This window comes from Sodiomyces alcalophilus (assembly GCF_042370955.1).
Source record: "Sodiomyces alcalophilus JCM 7366 unplaced genomic scaffold ACRALscaffold_2, whole genome shotgun sequence".
Classification (NCBI taxonomy): domain Eukaryota; kingdom Fungi; phylum Ascomycota; class Sordariomycetes; order Glomerellales; family Plectosphaerellaceae; genus Sodiomyces; species Sodiomyces alcalophilus.
Genome location: NW_027263533.1, coordinates 6,687,276 through 6,711,534, shown reverse-complemented (window position 1 = coordinate 6,711,534; position 24,259 = coordinate 6,687,276). Strand labels below are relative to the sequence as shown.

At 38.1% G+C, this 24,259-nt stretch overlaps 1 protein-coding gene across 1 annotated transcript; it reads left to right on the top strand.

Moving 5' to 3' along the window:
* Positions 1–13,590: 13,590 nt before the first annotated feature.
* On the top strand, positions 13,591–15,470 carry ACRALDRAFT_1062239 (uncharacterized protein). Its single transcript, XM_071016560.1, has one exon. The coding sequence runs from the start codon at positions 13,777–13,779 to the stop codon at positions 15,268–15,270; it is 1,494 nt and encodes a 497-aa protein (XP_070878231.1). The 5' UTR covers positions 13,591–13,776; the 3' UTR covers positions 15,271–15,470.
* The last annotated feature ends 8,789 nt before the right edge of the window (positions 15,471–24,259 follow it).

Below are 24,259 nucleotides of genomic sequence, written 5' to 3'. Positions count from 1 at the left end.
TCGAATAATAAGGCGCGATTTATATCGCTCTAAAATACCCTCCTTATCAAAAACGTATATAAACACCTATATCAGAGGAATTAGCGTCGTATTAGCCTGGTTCTATAGGATCTCGCGCCACGTCTTCTTTTTAAGCAGCTTATTCACCTCCCGATAAGCTGCTTCCTTAAATTATAAGCCTATAGGATATAAGTGAAGATCTCTTTAGTGCCTCGGCGGAGGCTTAAGGTTATCGTGATATATAGGGTTATGGCTCTTAGGCTTTAACAAAGAGAAAGAAGTCTCTGCCTATTTACCCTTAGTAGCCGCTAAAAACACTAAATAAAGCGTTAGAACGCTAGCGGGATTAGCTATAATTTCCTCTCTAAGCTAATTAGGTATAGGAAAGGTAAAAAAGTGCTATTATCCCGCGAGGACTAGATCCTTATCTGGTTCTATTATATAAGTCCGTGGATTTATCCTATTAGCTTTGCCCTTAGCCTTTATCTACGCTATTCTAAAACTTCTACGCGGGGGATCGCTTAGCGGCGGCTAAGGTACCGCCCGCCGTTTCGTGGTAGATAAGGATATTAGAGCCACAGAGGTAATTAACTTAGTTAAAGGGGTCGGGCGCTCCTCCCGTTCCTAACTGGGCTTAGATACTATCTTATTAGGAAAATAAGGCCGGTAAACCTATAAGTCTAGCTCTAAAGTCGGTTCGGGAGCTGGTTCCGGGGAAGGTTAAGGGGTCTAGAGACTAAACTAGGTTAGTGTATACTAGGCGATAAATATTAATATACTACTCTTAATAGTAGCTAAGTCGCTTTATTTTCCGGATAGAGCTGCCTATATATACGTGTCTACCACCCCCGAGCTCGTAGAATAGGACTCGGAAATACTAGAAGAGTCTACTTATAAGATCTAATAATTATCTAATAAATCTTCCTCCTTAATTTATATAATCTACTCGGAAGTCTCCTTTACGGGCAGCGCCTCCGAGCTTTCTATAGCTTACTTATAAAAGATCTGCTTATTAAAACTCATGTTATATTTAGAAATCACCTTATCTAGTAGCGGAACCTAAATCCGGCAGATATTATAAGCTACGTAGCCTATAAGATACCCGATATAAGCCCTAAGGCTAACCTTAAATCTCCTTTTATCTTTTCCTGCCTCCCTATCACGGATTAAAGGATATACACGGCACCCATAGGCGTAGACGTCGCTTTAATCCGGGCATAGGTTAGTAGTATACTCTCTTATCGGAATTAGAGCCTTATGCCTAAACCAGTTATAAAGAAATTCGACTAGGGATTTCCACTTAAGCCGCTATAACGGGCATATATTATATAGGTATACTACTACTTTTAACGTTTCCGGCTATATCTTTACTAGGAGACCAGCGCCGTTAAGCATAACGTTTATTTTATCTATAATCTCCTTAATAAGGCGTTCGATACCACTATTCGGTTTATAAGTATAAGGGGGGGTTATTTCTAGGTTAATACCCTCTACTCCGCTCTAGTGCCTATAACGCGACTTTTTATTTAAAGATAGCAGACTAGGTTTGTTATCGGAGCGTAGTGTATAAATCGTAACCTAGAACTATCTTTTAACCCACCTCTTAAAGCTAAAAAGAACGCGGAATACCTTATCTACTATCTTACACGGTAACGTTATAATAAAGGTCCACCCGCTATATTAATCTCTAAGGAAGACGGCCCACTTATCCCCGTTATAGCCGCTTAGAAAGTCTCTAATATTCTATAAGACGCGCTAAAAGGGGTATAATAAGCGATTCTCTAACTTCCGGCGTAAGATAACCTAAGTTTAGTAGGTTATCCTGCAGGTCTTATAGTTACGCCGCTCGGTTCCGGAAATCTGTATATTTCGGGTATTCCTAATAAGCGCGCGGAGCGCCTCTAGGCTAAGATACCCTGCCCTAAGATACTATATATTCTCAATATCAATACGGGGATATAAAGGGTCGTAAAAATGTCGATATTATACTCATAATAAGTAATAATTATAATAATCATAAGTATAATATCTAAGTTAAAATAAATAGTACATAGTTATAGCTATATTACTAGACGTCTACTTTATAACCAGCTTAACCTATACTATAATACTATACGTATTATACGTGTATATATACTTGGCTTATAATATATATTATATATATACACTAGGTATCGTAAATACGATATCTCGGTTATTACTTATATTAATATTATACTTATAATAAGTAATAATTATAATAATAATAATAGAAATATACTAGGTATCGTAAATACGATATCTTGGTTATTACTTAAGCAAATAACGTGGCCTGATAACCGTCGCGTAGGCTGTTGACGTAACAGTCGTCACCCAATCTTTCAGGGTCTTTTGCTAGCCCCGGATCCAGGAAGAAATCCCAGAAGTCAGTTCTTTACATATAAGTGAAATAAGCAGTAATCCTACGGATTCACGAATTCAACAGCTATTTACTTAATATTCCTCTCTTCCACGCGTACAGCCTACTACTCGTAGCCTAATTTATTAAAAGGTTATAAGCCCGGGTTAGCAAAGAAGGAAATCTACTCTATTCTACCCTTTTATTCTACTCGAAATACCAAAAAAGACTCCCTGCCTTTTTAGGCTATCCCTTTATCCTCCCCTGGTCGTAGATCCTTATCTCTGACCGTACGAAATCCCTTTTTTTCCTGAAGACAGCTAATCGAATCGAACCGTTCGTTCCGATACCACGGTTTAAAGCTCTTTATTCTTCCTAATACGGTTACCAAGAGTCGTGCCAAGAGGCTAGCTCTTTATTCCTGTTCCGAAAGAACTACACGATCGGAATAAGACTCTTTATTATAATCGGATATACTATTCCTTTATTTATAAAGGGACTTTTTAAAAAAGAAGAAAAATAACGAATACGTGGATTAAATATAAGAGCTATTATATATCCACGATTAATAGCTATAATAATTAAGCCACTTAACCTACCGCGCTGCCTATAACAACAGAATATCGTAATATAGTATATAAGCTTTTAGTAAAAAGTCCGCCTATAGAAATCCTGTTATTCGCTTATATAAGCATCGCTTTTCTTTATACCACGAGATCTATAAATAGCTTCACCGTTTAGACCCACTTTTAGATCTATTTTTCGAAGCTAGGCTAATTAGAATTAGACCTTTAGCTTAGTATTCTTTATTTCTATCCTTTATTAATAACGCAATACAGAAAAAAGGAATAAAGGAAAACGAATAAAAATAATAAAAATAAATCGTTAAATAACTTAGTTAATTTTAACCTAAATAAATAATAAAAAATATCGTTCTACTGCCTAAAATTGGCTTAATAAAAGACTAGCAAAGGAATTTCCGTCCGGAAGCTCCAGGGCAGCATAGACTATCAAAACTGGACTATAGGAATACACGCTTACTTTGCCCGTAAAGGAAAATATATTAAAGACGTTATAAAGCCCCTTTAGTAAACCCTTCTATAGAACAGAAGGAGGAGTCTCTAAAGGCAGCTAGAGATATACTCTCTGCTCTTTTAGACGGTCCCTTAACCCAGGTTTAAGGAATAAACGAAGCTTTAAAAGTATAGGAAAAACTAAAGGATTTATATAAAGTAAAGGGATTCCAGGCCGACTATATCGTCCTGACTTCTTTTTTTAACCTCTCGCCTTCTAAATTCCCTAATCTTAAAGCGTATTTATATAAAATATAAGAGAGACTGCTTACCTTAAATCAAAGAGGTATATCCTTTTTTAATAAAGTGATCTTTACCTAGATTCTTAATAGTCTCGACGAGAGGTATAAACCTATAGTAAGGCAAATAACTTAAGCTCTTTATCAGGATATTACCAGTTATACACTAGATAAATTAATAGCGGAATTAATAGATGCTTTAAGAAAGGTCGATTAGCCGTCGAATACCCTCCTTATATAAGGTTCAAAATCATAGAAAAATATAAAGAAACCCTGGAAGAAGACTAAGGGTTTATTCTATAAGAACTATAAGAAGCCTGGCTATACGCCGACTAACTACTACTTTCTTTATCCTAAAAAAGCACCTAAGAACTAGGTAATAAAGGATAATTCAGGATCAAGGAAAAATACCCAGAATAAGGTAAATAAATCCTAGTCCTCTCGAAAGGATAAGGAAAAGAAAGGAGGAAGGACGAGTCTCTTTTAAAAAGAGAAGCGTATAATAAACCTCGTACTAAAGGCCAAGGAACAGCACGCCTTAGATACGTCTTTAGAGGAGGAGAACGACGAGTCTGCTACGGTTAATATAATTATAGATTAACAGAATCAGTAGCAGGATTAGCCGTAGGAAAAAGAAAAGGAAAAAGAACAGGAAGACGATAATAAAAACAAAGAGGCCGGCGTTATTTTTAAGAACGTCCTCCCTCCTCTGTTTCCTCTTCTAGACCGTCCTAATCCTTTTATACAGGATTTAATAGATATAGATTAGGTATTTATTATCTCTTCTAAGAATAAAGATATAAATAATACTAACCTTAATATAGACTAGTTAGTGGAAAAGATTTATAAAATATAAGCAGAAAATAGTCTTAAATTAGATCTGAATTTCTATATAGATAGCGGGGCTACGGCGTATATTATTATAAATAAAAGACTCTTTTCTACTTATAATTCCAAAGAGAGAACTGTTCGTTAGGGTCAGGTAAAGGAAATAAAGATATAAGGTAAAGGAGACTATGTTATAAAATTCAGGGATACTAGAAAGCTTCTGCTTCTAAAAGAGTGCCTTTATATACCGGAAATAGGCACGAATATTATTAGTCTCTCTCGTCTTAATAATAAAGCTCGCGGTCTTACTAGAAACAAAAAGCTCTTATTATTTAATAATAAAGAGCCCCTCTTTCTTTATATAACGGCTCTGCTTTATAACGGGCTGTACTAGGCTATAGCACGGGCACTATCGTACGGGGGGGTTAAGTCTTAGAAAATAAATATAATAAATACTAGAAAAAACACAAAGAAACTGTTATAAAGAGGTATTTTACCTAAAGAATAATCGTAAGACTTAACTAGAATAAAGAGGCTTTAGAGGTTTAAAGAATAGGGTTTAAAGAAATTAAATAAATAAAGAAAGGGGTTAGTTAAACCTTAATAAAGAAATAATATAACAAAGAAACCTTAACCTCTTTAACCTTAAGAAGAGCTTTATAAACAAAGAGACCGTAGTAACCGTCGAAGGACTACCTCTATAACTAAAAACATAACGCTATAGCATAACAGGATAGGTTATATTAACCCTATTGCCTTAAAAAGTCTTTATACTAATACTCTTTAAAAAGATTATAATATAACTAATAAAGAGTTAATTGAAATACAGAGCTATAACGACTATAAGAAGAGTAAGTCTATTACACTTACGAATAAAGATTCAGTTCATAAATATAAAGACTTTTCCTATTTAGAAAAGGTTTATATAGATCTTTACGGGCCGATCGAACCTCTTTCTTATAATAAAAGGCGTTAGATTTTGTTTATACTAGACCGTTCTACCCGGTTTCTATAGGCATAACTACTCTTAGATAAGTCTAAAACGACGGTAGTTATAGCTATAAAAGAGTAGAAAGCTCAGGTGGAAAATAATAATAATAATAAATATCACTTCTTTATTAAAGAAATAGATACTAACGGTAGAAAACAATTTAATAACGCCTCTTTTTAACGCCTCTTTATAGGTGTAAAGCATAATATAAAGCCACCGTACACTTATAAAGCTTAAGGCTCTATTAAACGAGTTATAAGAACTATAATAAAAAAGGTTTAAGCTCTTCTTTTCCACTCAGGGCTACCTCGATACCTTTAGGGTGAAGCTATGCTTTCAGCTATTTATAGATATAACAGATCACCTAATTCAGCTCTTAAATATAAGAGTCCCTTTAAGCTTTTATAAGGTCAGAAACCTACTATTAATAATATACGGGTTTAGGGCTCGATTATTTATTATACAAACAACGACCCGAATATAAAGAAACTAGATATAAGAGCACTTCGAGGTGCTTTAATAGGTTTTAATAACTATAACTATAAGGTTTATAACCCAGTAACTAAAAAGACTGGTTGGTTTCGAGACGTTTATATCTTAGAGAATCAGTTTCTTCACTCTTCTTCAGATAATTATAATAATAACTATACGCCTAAAAACGAATATAATAATAACCTCCCTCCTTATATTAATACTCAGGCATATAATAACCAGGTTTCCAACCGCGGGCCTTATCAACCTGTTAAGTATAATAAAGGAATCACTTTTAGTGAAAATACCGGTTAATTTTCATAAAATATTCCTTCGCGCGTTTCGAAACGTTCTATTAAGTCTATTTAACCTGAAGAAGAGAATAATAATAATAACAGACGTAAGAGTCTTCGTCTACGGGCAGCGGGCTGTGAAGTTCCAGCTATTAATAATAATAATAATAATAATAATAATATTAACTATAGCCCGGCTAATAATAATAGTAGCCAGAGTACCAGGCTAGAAGTCTAAATACCTTCAGAACCATTAAAACCGAACTATAAGGATTTAATATCCTATAATAATAGTGCGCACTTGCTATATCATATAAAAGATACAATACTTAGAAACCTATAGTTTTAAGAAAATTCCCTATTTCTTTTAAGTATAAATTCGATCAACGAACTAGCTACCTATAAACAGGCTATAAACTGCCTAGATAAAGATAAATGGATAGACGCGATGGTAGCAGAAATATCAGAACTCGAAAAGAGAAAGACCTGGGACTTAATAAATATAAAAAATACGCCTAATAATTATAATAAAATAAAAGAAGACTACCACGTACTAGGAGGTCGTTGGGTCTTCAGAATCAAATATAATAGCTCTAGCGAAGCTATTCAATATAAGGCTCGGTGGGTTATTCAGGGGTTTAATCAGGTTCTAGGTCTTAATTATCTGGAAAGCTTTTTAACTACCTGCCGGCCAGAAAGCTATAAACTAGCTTTAATACTAGGCGTATCACGCGGCTAGAAATTCAGGTAGTTCGACGTTAAAAACGCGTTCGTTCATACTAATATAGATACCCTAATATACGCTATACAGCCTACAGGCTTCGAGAGAGAAGATAGCTTAGAAAATAATAAAAATAAAAATAATAATTATATAATACTCTATAAGCTTAATAAAGCTTTATACGGGTTAAAACAAAGTCCTAGACTCTGGTATAATTACCTGGTTAAGATATTAACTAAACTAGGTTACCGGGTCTCTAAATATAATAACGGACTTTTTACCTTTTATAAATATAATAAAATTAAAGGAATAGAAGAACAAGCTATTCTTTTATGCCACGTTAACGATATAGTGGCTCTAAGCCCTTCTAAGGATACTTTAGACTATTTCTTTAAGGAGATATTTAAAGATATTACACTCAAAGACTAAGGTGAAATAAATACCTTTCTAGGCTATATAATAAATATAAATAAAGATAACAAGACTCTTTCTATAAGTCGGTTGCCTTATACTAATAAGATACTTAAAAGGTATAATAAACGAAGTCTAAAAAGGGTTAACACCCCTTATATACATAAGAAGGTCCTAGTACCAAATCCTAAACAAGCGTTAACTAATAATATAAATAAATACCAACAGGAAATCGGGGCTTTATTATATCTAGCCTTACATTCAAGACCAGATATAACTTACGCAGTTAACTAGTATTCTTGCTATATAAGTAATCCCTCGTAAGACCACTTTACTGCGTTAAATCGAATCTAGGCTTATATAAATACATATCCTAATATCGGTCTTTTATATATCTATAATAAAGAAGACCTTAGTATTTACGGTTATTCTAATACTAGCTTTTCAGATATAATCAAGGATAGAACCTCGACTTTAGGATATATTTACTGCCTAGGAATAAATAACCCCATTAGTTAGACCTTAACTAAACAAAAAGTCGTTGCTTTCTTAATAACAGAGGCCGAATATATAGCACTCACAGAAGCTTCTAAAGAAGGAATCTATCTTTATAATCTATATAAAGATATACTACAGAATCTAGGTCTAGATTCTAATACAAGAGGCAATAATAATAATAATAATAATAATAGTAATAATAATAATAATAATAGTAATAATAATAATAATAATAATAATAATAATAATAATAATAATAATAATAATAATAATAATAATAATAATAATAATAATAATAATAAAACTCTCGAAATTCCTACTATCTAAATAGATAGTAAGAGTGCAAAGAAGCTCGCCGAAAACCCTGAATTTCATAAACGAGTAAAGCATATCGACAGGCCGTATCACTACTACAGGCAACAGCTACAAAATAATAAAATACAAATCGTATATATAAACACGAAATTTAATATAGCTGATATAATGACTAAAGGTTTAGCAAAAGAGACTTATAATACTCTTTACGGTGATAGAAACCTAGGTCACAAGGACGATACATTGCCTAAGTATAATTTACCGCCTTATAATAATATTAAAGAATTAAAATACTAAGTTTTAATACTTAGTATTCTTAGTTCTTTATAAAGGGAATAACTAGGTTTTTTACCTTCGGGTTTTCCTAGATATCAAAGGTTTTTCTAAACTTTCCTTTGGATAATATACTAATAACAATAACAAGGGTTTTTGAATTTTCCCTTAAATTAAAAGGGAAGAGGTTTTTTTAAGTTTTTCCTCTATATATTCTAGTCTTAGATAGACTAGGATTACTACACTATAACATAATATAATTATAACTATAATCTAACTAAGCTGCACTTATTATATAAGAGTTAGCTTACGGGGGGGGTGTTAATATTATACTTATAATAAGTACTAATCATAATAATAATAATAGAAATATACTAGGTATCATAAATACGATATCTTGGTTATTACTTAAGCAAATAACGTGGCGTGATAACCGTCGCGTAGGCTGTTAACGGAACAGTCGGCACTTAATCTTTCAGGGTCTTTTGCCAGCCCCGGATCCAGGAAGAAATCCTAGAAGTCAGTTCTTTACACATATAACCTACGCGTTTGCGTAATAAGCAGTAATCCTACAGATCTACGAATTTAATAGCTTTTTTGCTTGATTCCTCTCTTCCGCGCGTACAGCCTACTACTCGTAGCCCAATTTATCAAAAAAAAGGATAAAAGCGTAGCCTTAGTCGGTAAGCTACTACCACGAGCAGCTAGATAGGGTCTATACGGATCAGAATCACCCCCTAGCTTTTACGGCCTAAACAGGAAGAAAAGAAGTATAAAGAAAAAGGCTTATATTCGAGGAAGGTAAGGTTATATTAACGGCTTATCTTTAATAAAATCTCGCTCTTTTTAGGTATCTCGTAGCGTAGGGAGTAATCGTAGCCTTAGACCTAAATCCTAACCTTTTATAGCAGAGCCTCTAAGACTATATTCGTGTAAAACCCCTTAATAACAGCCACCTTCTTTAGCGTTAAATCCACTTTTAAAGCTCCTCTAGCGCCGTTAAAAATCCCTTAAAGTACTCGGGTACTATAGCCTAAAATCGGAAAAAAAGTCGTGCCGGCTTTAATATATTCGCCGTTAAACGGGATAAATATACCGGGTTCGAGGAGGTTAAGCGTGTTTACTAGATAGGTAGCTCTATAGTTATTAAGTAAGGTGCTCTTCGAGAGCGGATATAAGCTAGGCGTTATAGTAGTAAAAATCTACGTAGCTTAGTGCTCTCCGTAAATTATATCAGGATTAAAAGTAACCGCGACGATATAACCTAGATAGGTAGGAGAGCCGCTGCTTTTTAACGAATCCGCTTTAATAGTCTAGCCTAACTTTACTTAGTTTTCGCGGAGCGGCTTCTAATATAACTCCTAGTATTCTACTTAGATCTTATTATACCAGGCCTTATCCAGCTTAACCTTTAAATTCGGGCTATTACCGGTAAGCGCGTATTTTAAATAGTTATAATATAAGAGCTTCTAGTAATAGGAGCGCTAATAAGGGTATTTATAATACTACTAACCCCCTTAACCGCTATCCTTTAGTTAATCGGAATAGCCGCCGAGTATAGTATACACTACTAAGCCGCTACGGGTATTCGTCTTCGAGTCGTGGATAAAATTAATAAAGGACTAGCCGTAGTTAAGGATCTTAGGCTAGATATTCTTCCTATAATAATCGCCTAATTTAAGTAGCTTAGTAAAGGACTACTAGGGTATAAAGCGATATATAGCTAGTATAAACTCGCGGATTACTAAAATCTTATCCACCTCCTTCTATCTATAGTTTCTAGCGCGCGATAATTAACGGATCTAAGCTTTGTTCTAAGCCTCCGGCTTAGTATTTCTATATTAGGCGTCGCGTAGAATAGATCGGTAGTCGTTCTGGATAGTCGATAGGATAGCGAGCTTGCTAGGAGTATAGGCGTCCTTAAAAGCTTTAAGCAGCTAGCGAATAGTATAGCGATCTTCGCGGACTACAGATATAAGCGGCTCTACCTACGTTACCGAGATAGCTTTAGAGATAGCTATCTTAAAGCCGGCTACGTTAATAATCTTCCGGATTAGAGACAGGATCGTTTCGAGCTTCTTAATAAGGGGTTAGTATTCCTTTCTCTTTAAATCCAAGGACTATAACGCTCTAAGCAGAGCTGCTTTAACTTTATTATTAGATAGTAGCGTGATAACCCTACCGCTACGGGTTATAAGGCGCTCGCGGATTTAGTGCTTAGAAATAGGATTAAGCTCTAGTAGGATATTGTTAGACTAATTAGGCTTATCCGAATCGATTATATACTATATTTCCAGCGTATAAGCCGCGCCTCTAACCGTAGAGTACTAGTTAATCTAATAGTTAGAGTGTATAAGCTTAGGCATATCCGAAGCGTTAACCGCGTAGTCGATCTCCAGGGTATAGGCTATAGTACTCGAAAAAGGAAAAGTAAGCGAGGCGCAGGTGCAGGGGAACAGGTAATATATAACAGAAGTGGATAGGGGATAAAATAGATATAAAAAAGAGACGAAGGAATCATAACTCGGAACGGTTTTTATAAGTAATAGAAGTTACTAGTATACTACTACCACCTAGGCTTATAACTATAACGTAAAGCTATAATTAACCGAACCGAGCTATAGAAATATAATAGATTACCTTAATTCCACACCTTAGGCTCGTAGGAGGCTAAGCTATATATAGGCTATGCCTCGGCTATCTATAACTAATAGGAATCCCTGTCTAGTAGCCTGTTTTATCCACAAGCCACGCCTACTCTAGTGGCTAATAGCCTAAGAGCTCGGATACCAAATACCGAGCTAAGTAGCCGTATCGGTATAACTATATTTACCTAACCCATTTACTTATATAACAAAACTTAGTATATAGCGGGGCCTATTAAGAGCTATTATAAATTAGACTATAGTCCGATTAGGAGTTTACTATAGTCCGAATAAGTCTACCCTTAATTAACTCTATAAAAATCTCTAATCTGCGTACTAAAATCCTGCCCTTAATCCGGCCGCAGACGTATATCTAGATTCGGGCCCGGAATAACTAGTTCCGTCCCTTCTACAGATCAGCCTATGTAATATAATGCAAAGTGGACGGCGAATAATAAACAGGAGATATACAAATAGCGGTTGTAAATAAACAGCCATACCCTATATTAATTCTTAGCCTAGCCCCGGTTATAAATATTAGTTAAGACCCGTTACTCCGACTGTACTACTTAGTTATTCCGACTATAGTTCGGTTATAGGCCTATAAATCTCTTATTTCGGAATACTATCTTCTATATATAAGTACGTATAATTATTATAATTATTAACTACTATAACGCTGTTTTTAAGCTTTTCACGTAGGAGCTAATTTAACGCCTTAAGTTAATTAAAGACAGTAGCAGATATAATCTTAATGGCTCGGATTAAGGACTATCGTTCTATATTATAGTTAAATACCACGAATTAAGGCCACGTTACGGAATCCAGCTCCCTATCTATCCGTTACTCGTATATCCAACAATTATTACTATTACTATTATAATTAATGGATAGCCGATTATAGTATTAATAGCTCTACTGCCTCCTCTGCCTCCTCTGCCTCCACGGCCACGCCCATAGTTATCACGACCGCCTTATTATTATAGTTATTACTGCTGCTGCTATAACGTAAACCTCGCCGCCACTTCTTCCTGCCGAGCCGCCGCCTATTATTCCTATAGTTCCTATTCGGAGGGCTAATAATCGATAGTTTATACGTAATCGTATATCCGTATTCCTTCCCGTGCTTATTTATAGAGGCTAAAAGATCCTCGAATTCTCCGTATTATAAGGTAAAGAAAATAAGCGGAATCGCCGCGTTAATTAACCGATTATTCGTAATCGATTAACGGATTAACGGATTAACGGATTAACGGATTAACGGATTAACAGATTAACGGATTAACGGATTAACGGATTAACGGATTAACGGATTAACGGATTAACGGATTAACGGATTAACGGATTAACGGATTGACGGATTGACGGATTGACGGATTGACGGATTGACGGATTGACGGATTGACGGATTGACGGATTGACGGATTGACGGATTGACGGATTGACGGATTGACGGATTGACGGATTGACGGATTGACGGATTGACGGATTGACGGATTGACGGATTAACGAATTAATGGGTTAATAGATGGGTCGATTTTATTAATGGATTAAGGGATTAAGGGATTAATGAATTGGACTACGATTAAAAGTAACGATCGAATAGGAAGGCGGTGGGAGGAAAGTAGAAACTTATATTTAATTGGCTATAGATATAGGTCTATAGCCGAATTACACCTCTACTAGGGTTTAATAGGTTAGCTCGTATATAAGCCCTACTTCCCTTATATAACTAGATAATAAGAATAAGTGACCCACTTAAGTATAGGTACCTACTTTTATATAATATTAACTAGTAAATTCATATACCTGTATATACTCAGAAATCCGATTCTATTCCTTTAACACTATACCTAGGTAATCAATAATGAATCTATCCTCTTAATGGCCTTAAACGTACTACGAATAAGACTTCTATATTTGCCTCCCAAACTGCTTTAATAGCTGCTCCAATAGCTGCTTTCAATTCCTCTCTGCCCTCCACCGAAGCTCCGGATATTAACGATCAATCCAGCTCTTTATAACGAACCAAATACAACATCGTGATGGCTTTAATTTTTTATTCTTTGTTGACGTTAGTCTTCTGGCGACATAATGCTTTGTACCTCTCTATATAAAATTGTATGGGAAGGTACCGATCGGCAGCGTAATCCAATAAACGGTCGAGATGTGGGGCAAAGTCGCAAACTAACGTATTAAACCCTGGTAGGGGTGTATGTATAGTCGGAATAACCAAGTAGTACAGTCGGAATAACGGATCCCTATTAGTTTACCTACAGCCTTATAAAATTCGGGGAATAGAAGGTCGGGGTTTAGAAGCGATGCAATATCCTAGATTCATATATCATGGAAAGAAGTTGCAGTCAATCATTATATCCCCATTTGTTTATATGGAGGACATCCTATCGGCGGGACCTTTGGCTGGAATCGTAGTCTTTTTTATTTTCCTTTTTTTGGCCAGAAATTACGCCTTATATATGCTGGAAGGTTTCCTCGACAGTCGTCCTCTTCATATTCTCACCATCGGCTTGCAATACTTCACGGAGCCGACGACACGAAACTGACTTCTCATCCGGAGTGCCCTTCTTCGGGTCTGCCTGGCCGTCTTCTTCTCCTTCCCCACCCACCGAGCGTCTTTACCATGACCAACGTCAACCCGCCATACAGGTTCCGCGTGGCCAAACCCAGCTACTTACCCCACACCATCGGCACGGATCCTGTCGTCGCGGAGTATAACGTGCCTCTTAGCCAGCCTAGCGAAGAGGATAATGCGATGTACTTTGCCAAATGCAAGCGCTACGCTTTGGAAGCGGGCATCACCCGACCTAAAGGCTACAACGTCTCCTTTCACCTCAACCCCGAGATGGAAAACCACCATTTCGGCATGACGCATCCCATGAAGCCATGGCGTCTGACGCTGTCCAAAAGCCTCGTCTTTTCCTACGGCATGAATTTTGCCATGGACAACTACACAGCCAGGCCGGCCACGTATGAAGAATTGAACAGTTTCCACGCCGCCGACTATCTCGATTTCCTTGGCACCGTGCTCCCCGAGTCAATACCCCGTGATGTAGAGAATCCCAATCCCGAACTCAAGTTTAATCTCGGCGGCTCCGACTGCCCATTGTTTGAGGGTCTGTACGACTACTGCTCAATGTCCGGCGGTTGTTCACTGGATGCCGCGCGCAAGATCTGCTCCGGGCAGTCGGACATTGCCGTTGCGTGGGGCGGGGGCCTCCACCATGCCAAACGCTCCGAGGCGTCGGGATTCTGCTACATCAACGATATTGTTCTCGCCATCCTGCAGCTTTTGCGTTACCATCCTCGAGTTCTCTACATAGACATCGATGTCCACCATGGCGACGGCGTCGAAGAGGCCTTCTTTTCCACCGACCGCGTTATGACCGTTTCCTTCCACAAATACGACCCATGCAACTTCTTCCCCGGCACTGGTGCCCTCGACGACAACGGCCCGAAGAACGAGCACAACCCGGGGGCCCACCACGCCATCAACGTGCCCCTGAACGACGGAATCACCGACGAGCAATATGGCTGGCTCTTTGAGAACGTGATCGGCAAGTGCATAGAAAAATTTCGGCCGACCGCCATTGCTCTCCAGTGCGGTGCAGATTCGCTGGCTGGCGACCGACTGGGCCGCTTCAACCTGCAGGTGCAGGGCCACGGCGCTTGCGTCGAGTTTTGCAAGAAGTTCGGCTTGCCCATGATCCTCTTCGGCGGCGGCGGGTACACGCCTAGGAACGTGGCCCGCGCTTGGGCCTACGAGACAAGTATTGCCGCCGGCGTTCAGGACCGCATCTCCCCCATCATCCCCGCCCATACCCCTTGGCGTGATCAGTTTCGCTACGAGGAGCTTTTCCCAACCTTGGAACAGATATTAGGTGAACCGCGCGCCAATAAGAACTCTCCCAAGAGGCTGCAGGAGATTGTCCAGCATGTCAATGAGCAGCTTCGTTTCGCTGAAGCGGCGCCCAGTGTACAGTACCAGCTTATCCCGCCGGATCTGGAAGGTCTACGGGACGAGGTAGAGGAGAGGTTAAAGGAGGAGAAGGAGGCCAGAGACGACGGTTTGAGGAGAGCCCGAGAAGAGGCGGTAGGGGTTGCGATGGAGATGTAAGGTCATGTGTGCGTAGTACTCTCGGACAAGGCGCCGTTTCTATTCTCTTTGTTTTAGGCTTGGCTGGAACGACCCTAAAGCCCCGTTCGACAATCTCATCTAGTTAGCCAAATCTCACGTGGTAGAAAAATGCATAAAGATAGAGACTAAATATTCCGGCTGTACCTGTCAAGCATTTATGCCCAAGTTCCCCGATAAGCCTGATGGGCTATAAATTATAATGTATATAATTCCTTATATAGTATATATAAACTTAGTCCCTGTTATCTTTAATATCTTCCTCTTTATATAGTAATTCTAAGTCCTTTAAATTTTTAATATTCTGGTTTTTAAGTATTATACTCTCTTTAACTGCGTGAATATAAAGATTAATATAAGTTTTTAAGATTATATTACTAGTAACTTAGAATATCTATGCGATAGAAACTAAAGGAGTCGGTCTAGCTACAGAACGGTAAGCTAAATATAGTAAGATAATCGTAGAGCCGTTAGTATATAACTAGACCGATAGACGCGCAAGGACTACTAATCTAAACTTATATTATTATATACGTTAAGAGATATAGTTTTATTATAAGATAAAGCTATGCGTACCTAAACCGAGCTATAGAGATACGTTGATTGCCGTGATTTCTAGCTATAGACTCGCTAAAGGCTAGGGTATATATAGGCTATGCCCAGACTAAATATAACTAATCGAAGTCCTCTTTTAGTAGCTTGTTTTATATATAAGCCATACCTGCTCTAGTAACGTGTAATAAGATAATCGCAGAGTCCCTAATATATAATCGGGCCGATGGTCGCGCACGGACTACCGCTCCGAATCTATCTTTGTATGCATTAAAGGATATAGTTTAATCCCTTAAGGTAAAGTCTTGGTTTTAAGTCAGGGCTTGGTTGATGGATATACCGCGACTACTCTTCGATTCTAAGCTATCGCGCCCTTTTCTACGATATCTTTTCCTTAACTAAAGTCCACGGATTTTCCTATCGTTATATAACTAATAGCCTTAAAGCTCGGAGTCCTAAGACCGCGCTATATAGCCGTACTAGTATAGCTGTATTTATATAACCCATTTAGTTATATAATACACTCTCTACTTAGAGCTATTTATTTAAAAACACTCGGAATACGCCTAGGCTAGTATTAAATTATTATTAAAAAAGGTTTTATAAAGCTATTTAATAGAAAGCTATTGATATTATACTTATAATAAGTAATAATTATAATAATAATAATATAAATATACTAGGTATCGTAAATACGATATCTTGGTTATTACTTAAGCAAATAACGTGGCGTGATAACCGTCGCGTAGGCTATTGACGTAACAGTCGCCACCTAATCTTTCAGGGTCTTTTGCCAGCCCCGGATCCAGGAAGAAATCCCAGAAGTCAGCTCTTTATACACATAACTACGCGTTTTGCGTAACAAGCAGTAATCCTACGGATCTACGAGTTCAACAGCTATTTGCTTGATTCCTCTCTTCCGCGCGTACAGCCTACTACTCGTAGCCCAATTCATTGAAAAAAGCCATTAAGGAAAATAAAGGAAAATAGAGTAAAAGAGATATAATATTAATATAAAAGAGATTAAGAGATAGTATTTAAATAAAGCATATAGGTAGCCTAGAATAGGAACCTAAGAGCGATATAAGCTAGAGATTAGTAGGCCGCTTGCTCTATATAACTTTAATAGCCCGGCGGCCGAATTTAAGTTCTTTTAGTTTCATAAGCTTCTCCTTAATAAATTTTGAACGGTTTTTAATAATAGTTTTCTAAAACCTTTTCACTTTGGCTCACTTTTCCTCTTCTTTTGTCTTATTATAGTATACTAAGCCCGGAATTCGTTTAAGAGAGCTATATAGGTGCTAGCGGGAGTAGGCCCCTAAGAAGAACAACGTCCAGGCGAAAAGGGCTGCTACGAAGAAGACTACCATTAAGGCAGGTCAGGTTCCTAAGCCCGTTAAAGTGAGTTATTTATTAGCGGAAGATATAAGTGCTTTTTACTAATCCAGCTATAAAAGAAGACTCCTAAAGCTACTAAAGATATAGCCACCGCTATGGCTGCTTATAATATTGCCACCGCTGCTAAGGGCGCTAATAGCGCTATACCCGGTCCTAAGGAGTGTTTGTCTACTAAAAGCCCGCCCCCGGGCTATATAGAAAAGGAGTTAAAAACTCCTTGTGTATATTATATTAAAGATTACTAGTTAGGATAAACCTAACCCTTACGTTTCTATGTATAGTTATTACAGGTATAATTTATCGAAGTCAGGGATAGCCTGAATAGGAGAAGGCGATATGTCGTAATAGTTATAAAGGGGATTGGATAGGGTTATGGTGCTCGGAAGTAGATAGCCAATTCGGCCCCAGGGCTAGTACTATCCGGGTTGACTTAGTATAGTATAATAGGGAGGACTACCGGCGGATAGATCGTCATCCTAGCAATATCTTCGAGGGCATTCTCCCATGTTCGTAGGATAGAGGATCTAAGTATCTATAGAAAGGATACGTGAAGCTATACTCCTAACTTAGAGGTTTAGCGAATAATTTAACTCTTACTTTAATATATTAGTTTATGTTATCGTTTAATTATCTTATAACGTCTTTTACCCTTTATATAAAAGCCCCTAGTATATTATTCGGTTAACTATCCTAACGGGTCTAACGACCGTTAAGAGTTATAAGTATAGTTCACCTTTATTAGTTGGCTAATAAATAACCATGCCTCCTTATACACGTTTTAGTACTACTCCTAAGGACGGAGATTATAAATCGGTTCGTAAGTATATGCTATCTCGTAGTCCTAAGAGCGACACTATCGCGCCTTTACCTAATAAACAGGAGATTATTATCCCACAGAACCCTCTAAAGCCGTAGCCAGGACTGTCTTTAGCACCTTAGCATAAGCATCCTATAATCCCTTAGCGCGAAACACTTATAGTTCCCTTATCGAATACTATAAAGCTATAACTTAATCTTTAGTCGGGTATACGTTATAATATCGAGGAACTAGAGAATTATTCTATAGACTAGCTGCTTCCTATAAAGCTAGACTTCCTTTTAAATTACTACGAGGAATATAAGGAATATAAGTATAAGTTAAAGCGTCTAGAAGCTATTCGTTATAGCGAAAACCCGGACGCTACTCTATCCCCTTATAAACCCGCGGTAAACTACTATTATGCCTAAGGTGGTCACGGCGATGTATTTAAGGTAAGCCTCCTAACTCTAAAATAAGATAATAAGTCGTATAACTAGTTTAGAACCTTTATAAAAGGGATTAAGAAACGCTATTACTTTAATCTAGCTAGTTTTATAATAAAGGCGAAAAAGGTTTATTTTACCGCTAGCTATTTTAAGAAAAAAATAAAGTCCCGCGAGAATACCTACTAAAGGAGGACCTATAGTTCTTCGATAACAGCGATATAGGTCCTCCTATAACCGGTATCCGATCGCTTACTACTCGCCTTCTTAACGGGGCTCGTATCCTAGAATAGTTATACCTCTTAAGCTAGCGTCACGGCCTTACCTAATTTAGTCCTCCGCTCTTATATCTTATCCTTAATACATAGAGGTAATCGACGAAAATAGTCGTATACACGCTCTTCGCTTCCGCTTATCTCCTAGCCTAATAGCCTATATAGGTTATCCTACCATTTGAATAGCTTTATCGGCGTTATATAGCCGGTTATTCATAGCTTACGAAGTTCCTTATAGTAATAGTACCGTTATATATCGCGGGATAGGTGCTCTCGCCGAATAAACGCCGTAAAGTCGTCCTAATTCGGGTTAGCGATCTTCCTAGTATAGTGCCTCTAGGACGCCTAGAAGGCATATTCGAGCTTTATTAAAGCCTATTCGATCTACTATAGTATTAGGGCACTAGGTCTAAACTGGTTCCTAGCCTTAATCGCTACTAACTAATCGTCGATTTCTATAACCGTGGATAATTCTTTAATTAGCTTATAATTATATACTAGCGGCTTTTCGTAATCGCGCCGTGGCGCCGGTTATTTAGCGAGCTTCTCTATAATTACTCGGTTAATCTCGCTCTATTACTAAAGATACTACGAAAATATCGTAATTAATGTCTTTTACGTTAACGTTAAGGGGCTAGCGACGGATCACTAATTAACCTATAAACGACTATCTTTAGGACTAAGCGTAATCGGCGTATCTATTAACCCCTTGTTTTTATCCGGTCCCTGCTCGGGCATTATCGCTATTAGTTTCGGTACGACGGGCGCCTACTCGGCGTCCGTCTTATTAGGTCCCCCCGGGGGGACGCTCGTTCCTTAAGTCCTTCTCGGTAGCATCTTCGGCCTAACTACCTTAAAGGTATAGAAGTTAACGAATTATAATAAAAGGAAAGTGTATAGACTTTTAGTTAAAGAAAAGATATTATAAAAAAGGCTTAATAGCTTAGTATTATAGAGTAATCGTAGTATATTCGTTAACTAAGCGCTGACTTTAAACTAAGACTTTAACTTAAAGGATTAAACTGATCCCTTAACGTATATACAGAGATAGATTTGGATTAGTGGTCCGTGCGAGACTATCGGTCCGACTATATGGCGATAGGTCTGCGATTATCTTATTATAATATACTAGGCGTTAGCTACCCGGAACTATACCTATACGTGTAATAGTCGGATTTACTCGCTATCCTCGGCTAGCGCGATAATCGGACATATCAATTTACGGCTAACGACCTAGGCTACTTTAAGCTTCCCTTACACTTCGCTATCGATTAGGATCTTAAGACTAAAGGAACTAAACTAATTTATGTAGATATCTTCCGCTTTACTAATATAATAAACTAGTATACTAACCTAAGTGCCTAGTACCGCGAGTCCCTTCCCCGCGGACTAGTCCGCTATCTATTAGGCAAGGCCTCTGTATAGTTTATAAGCCTCGAGAATAGACGATATTTATACCTTACTATAATAGCTACCGTTACGGAATAAAAGACCGGCTTATAAAAAAGGTTCCGACTATCTTAAGAGGAAGCAGAGTATAAGCTAAGACGTGAGCGATATACCCTAAGTAATATAGTTACCCGCTATGATATCCGTGTCTTTATAAATAAGGTAATCCGATTAGCTAAAGCGGCCAACGAACCTAAAAGTAAGTATTTAGCTTTTATCTAAGATCGCTTAGACGCTATCCTGGCGAATACTATTCCCCGCGCCGGACCAGAAACTATAGTGACCGACTTTATAAGCAGCCTAGCTAGTATAATACTAAGATAATACCGGAACTATACTAATAGAGCCTAAAAGGCACTTATTACCCGATAAACCCTATTACGGATTGAAGATATATCGATATTAAACTAATCCTCTTATATTTATTCGCTCTTTCCCCGGTACCCGGATTAACGTAGTAGCCTGGCTTTATACTGCTCGCTATAGCCCAAATAATATTCCTTAGCGCCGGACCGTCGTTTACTATTAGCGGAACGTCGCTTACTAGGACCAGAACTAGGATAATTCCGCCGGAATAACCGCGCCCTACTAGCCCTAGGAACGCTAAACCGGTATATAAGCAAACACGGCTAATAGCTCTTAGCTAATAATATATCCGATTAATTTATTCGCGGAAACCGGAACTTCCGCTAAGAATAATCCTAGGACCCTTTAAATATTATTATTAACGATAAGGTCTCCGATAAAGGATATAAGAACGACGAGGAACTAGAGGACCTATATTATACTATTTCGAGGAGGAATCTAATAGTTCCTGTCACGGGTTAACCCCTCGAACGTATAGTTCCGATATAAGGCCGGAACCGCTAATTAGCGCGTAGGTCCGACGCTCGGACCTCGCGCTACCCTTACCGCGGATTCGTATAAACCTAGTAAATCCTGCACTTCTTTATAGACCTTTTCCTTTCCTTTCCTTAATTCTAGCTAATATAATTATTCGGCCTTATTTAGTGCGATTACCTTATAACTAGCCGCTTATATAGCTAGAATTTAGCGAACCCTACGCGCTGGGTTAGTATAGAGTTAGATACGAACGCGCCGTTAGGCGGCGGCGGTCTTATAAACCCCGCCGACCTAGCTAAGTGGACGGATAGAAGGATTACCGAGGCTATTAATACGACGCTCGGTCCTTTATAGGAATAGATAGCTTGATAATAAGAGCTACTCTAATGACTTATAAACGGTCTCGCGAACGTCTAGACCCCGTAGTAACCTGACCCTAACCTTATGCCCCCCTTAAAGGGAGCTCCTATAAACACGCTTACCGAGTTAGTGGCAGGTCCTCTAACCCCGGCGACCTCTACTCCCCCCTATATTATAGTCCTATAAGAGCTAAGCGAACTATATCCGTTACGCACTAAGCCACTGCTATACCCCGCGAAGTTTAGCGGAAGACGAATAGAGTATATTACCTAGTCGTAGTAGATACGCGATAAGCTCCTACTAAACGAATACTTATTTAATAACCAAGCCGAAATATAATACTATATTAACTTATACTTAAAAGGGAGTGCTTAGTAAATAGTGTTAGCTTTTTATACCGCCGGGGGGCCGGGAGGTACCCGCGACCTAGAGTCGTTCCTTACCTACCTAGACCGTATATATAAGGACTAGAATAAATAGCCTTACGCGGCCTTTATGCTATATTCCCTTAGATAACGCGAGGAGTAAACCTTTTTATAGTTCCTACCGAAATTTAAAACACAGATCGCCTAAGCAGGTAGCAGCGAGTAAGTAGACTCGGCGAAGATTACTTTCCTAGAGGGAGCCCTAAGCTAAAAGCTACGTAGCGCCCTAGTTACTACGAAGTTACCCTATAACTATACAAGCTGGGTTATTAAGGTCTAGAGTATCGCCTAGAGGCTAGAAGGCCTACGCCTAACTAGCTGGAACACTTATATACTAAACCGAACCCGGAACTAAGAGACCGATACCGATAAAGATATTATAATAGGCGGGATTAATTAGGTCCGGCCCGATACGATTATAGACCGACCTTATAATAACCGGGAGTGCTAGGGTTATAGGAAGAAGGGATATATCCGTATAAACTATAAGTCCCGGGATAAGGGTAAGGCTAAGGGCGCCTATATAACGAAGGTATAGGCCGGGGATAGTGATATCGCCGCGAGTTTAGATGATTTAGATAATAAAGAATCGGGAAAAGAATAGTATTAACGCGAAAATAGGTACTAAAGCCGATAGCCGCTTTACGGTAAGAGTAGGAGGCGTTTAAATACCTAGCTAGCGGCGATTTAGCCCTAATATTAATATAAGTAAATAGAAGATATATATATACTTTTATAAATACGGGTTATAACTACTACGCTACTATAAATAAACGCTTTGCCTAAAGACTTTAATTACTATTAGTTAATAAAAGGAGACGATTATTAAAAGGATTCTTAGATATATCCGAGCCGGCTATTAGCGCCGGGATCGCCGCGTTTAAGCTTAAGATTAGTGGCTATATATAACGAGTCTTTGCCTACGTAATAAAAGAATTAGATTAGGATATATTCCTAGGAAAACCATGGCTAGAATATAATAATATCATATATTACGCGAGGAATCGTAGGTTATACTATAGAGTCGCTGATATTAACCTATAACTAGTAGGCGAGGAAGAACTAGCCGATATACGAGCTATCCGCGAGGTAAGGCTAGTCTTAGGATCGGTATTTATAGCCTCGATACGACGGATAAGAAGGGGATTAAAGGGAAAAGAAACAGACGAGTTTAACGCCTTAATCCGGGCTATTAGTATACGGGATATCGATAAGGCCCTTTATAGAGGGAACTAGTAGACGCTCGGGACTATATCTTTACGAATATACTATAAGAGTTCGGTAACCTCTTAGCGCCTAATAAAGCTAACGATTTACCCCCTTACCAACTAGGTATTAACTATAAAATCACCCTAAAGCAAGGTCCTAATAGGCTTAAGCCGACCCTGCTATAGGGGCCCCTTTACGGTATATTAAGGGAAGAGTTATTAGTGCTCCGGAAGACGCGTAACGACCTAATAGATAAGGGATTTATATAAGCTAGTAGCTTAGCGGCTACCGTGCTGGTTTTAGTTATAAAGAAGCTAGGGGGCGGGCTATGCTTTTACTATAATTATAAAGCCCTGAATACGATTACTTAGCGGGATCGCTACCCCCTCCCCCTAATCACTAAGACCCTATATAACCCGGCTAGCGCTAAATAGTTTATAAAGCTTAACGTAATCGCCGCCTTTTATAAGATCCGTATAGCTCCCGGGTATAAGAGTAAAACGGCCTTTAGAACACGGTTTAGTCTTTTCGAGTAACTAGTATACCCTTTTAGACTAAGCGGCGTACCCGCTACGTTCTAACGCTATATTAACTAGACCTTATAGGAGTTCCTTAATAACTTTATTATAGGCTATATTAATAACGTCCTAATCTACTTAAGTAGATCTTATAAGGACTACGAGGCGAAGGTCCGGCTAGTATTATATAGGCTTATAGATACTAGCCTCAATCTAGACCAGGCTAAGTACGAGTTTAGTATAATAATAATAAAATACCTAGGCTTTTTTATTATAGTAGGTAAAGGAGTGTCCTATAACCCTAAGAAGTTAAAGGCTATCCGCGACTAGGAGGCCCCTACCTTTATAAAAAGAGTACGGAGCTTTTTAGGATTCGCGAACTATTACCGGATATTTATTTATAACTATAGGTATTATAGCCCCCCTTATAGTATTAACAAAAAAGGACCGGCTTTTTAGGTAGGGGACTAAAGAAGACGCCGCCTTTAAGGAACTAAAACGACTCTTTTAGATAAAGCCTGTCCTATACTTATAAAACCCGGACCGTAAGACTATATTAGAAACTAATTACTCGGGCTATACGCTAGGTGGTATCCTATCCTAGGTAGATAAGCTAGGATATTACTATATAGTCGTATATTATTCGCGTAAGCTTACTCCGGCGGAGTATAACTACCCTATCTATAATAAGGAGATACTA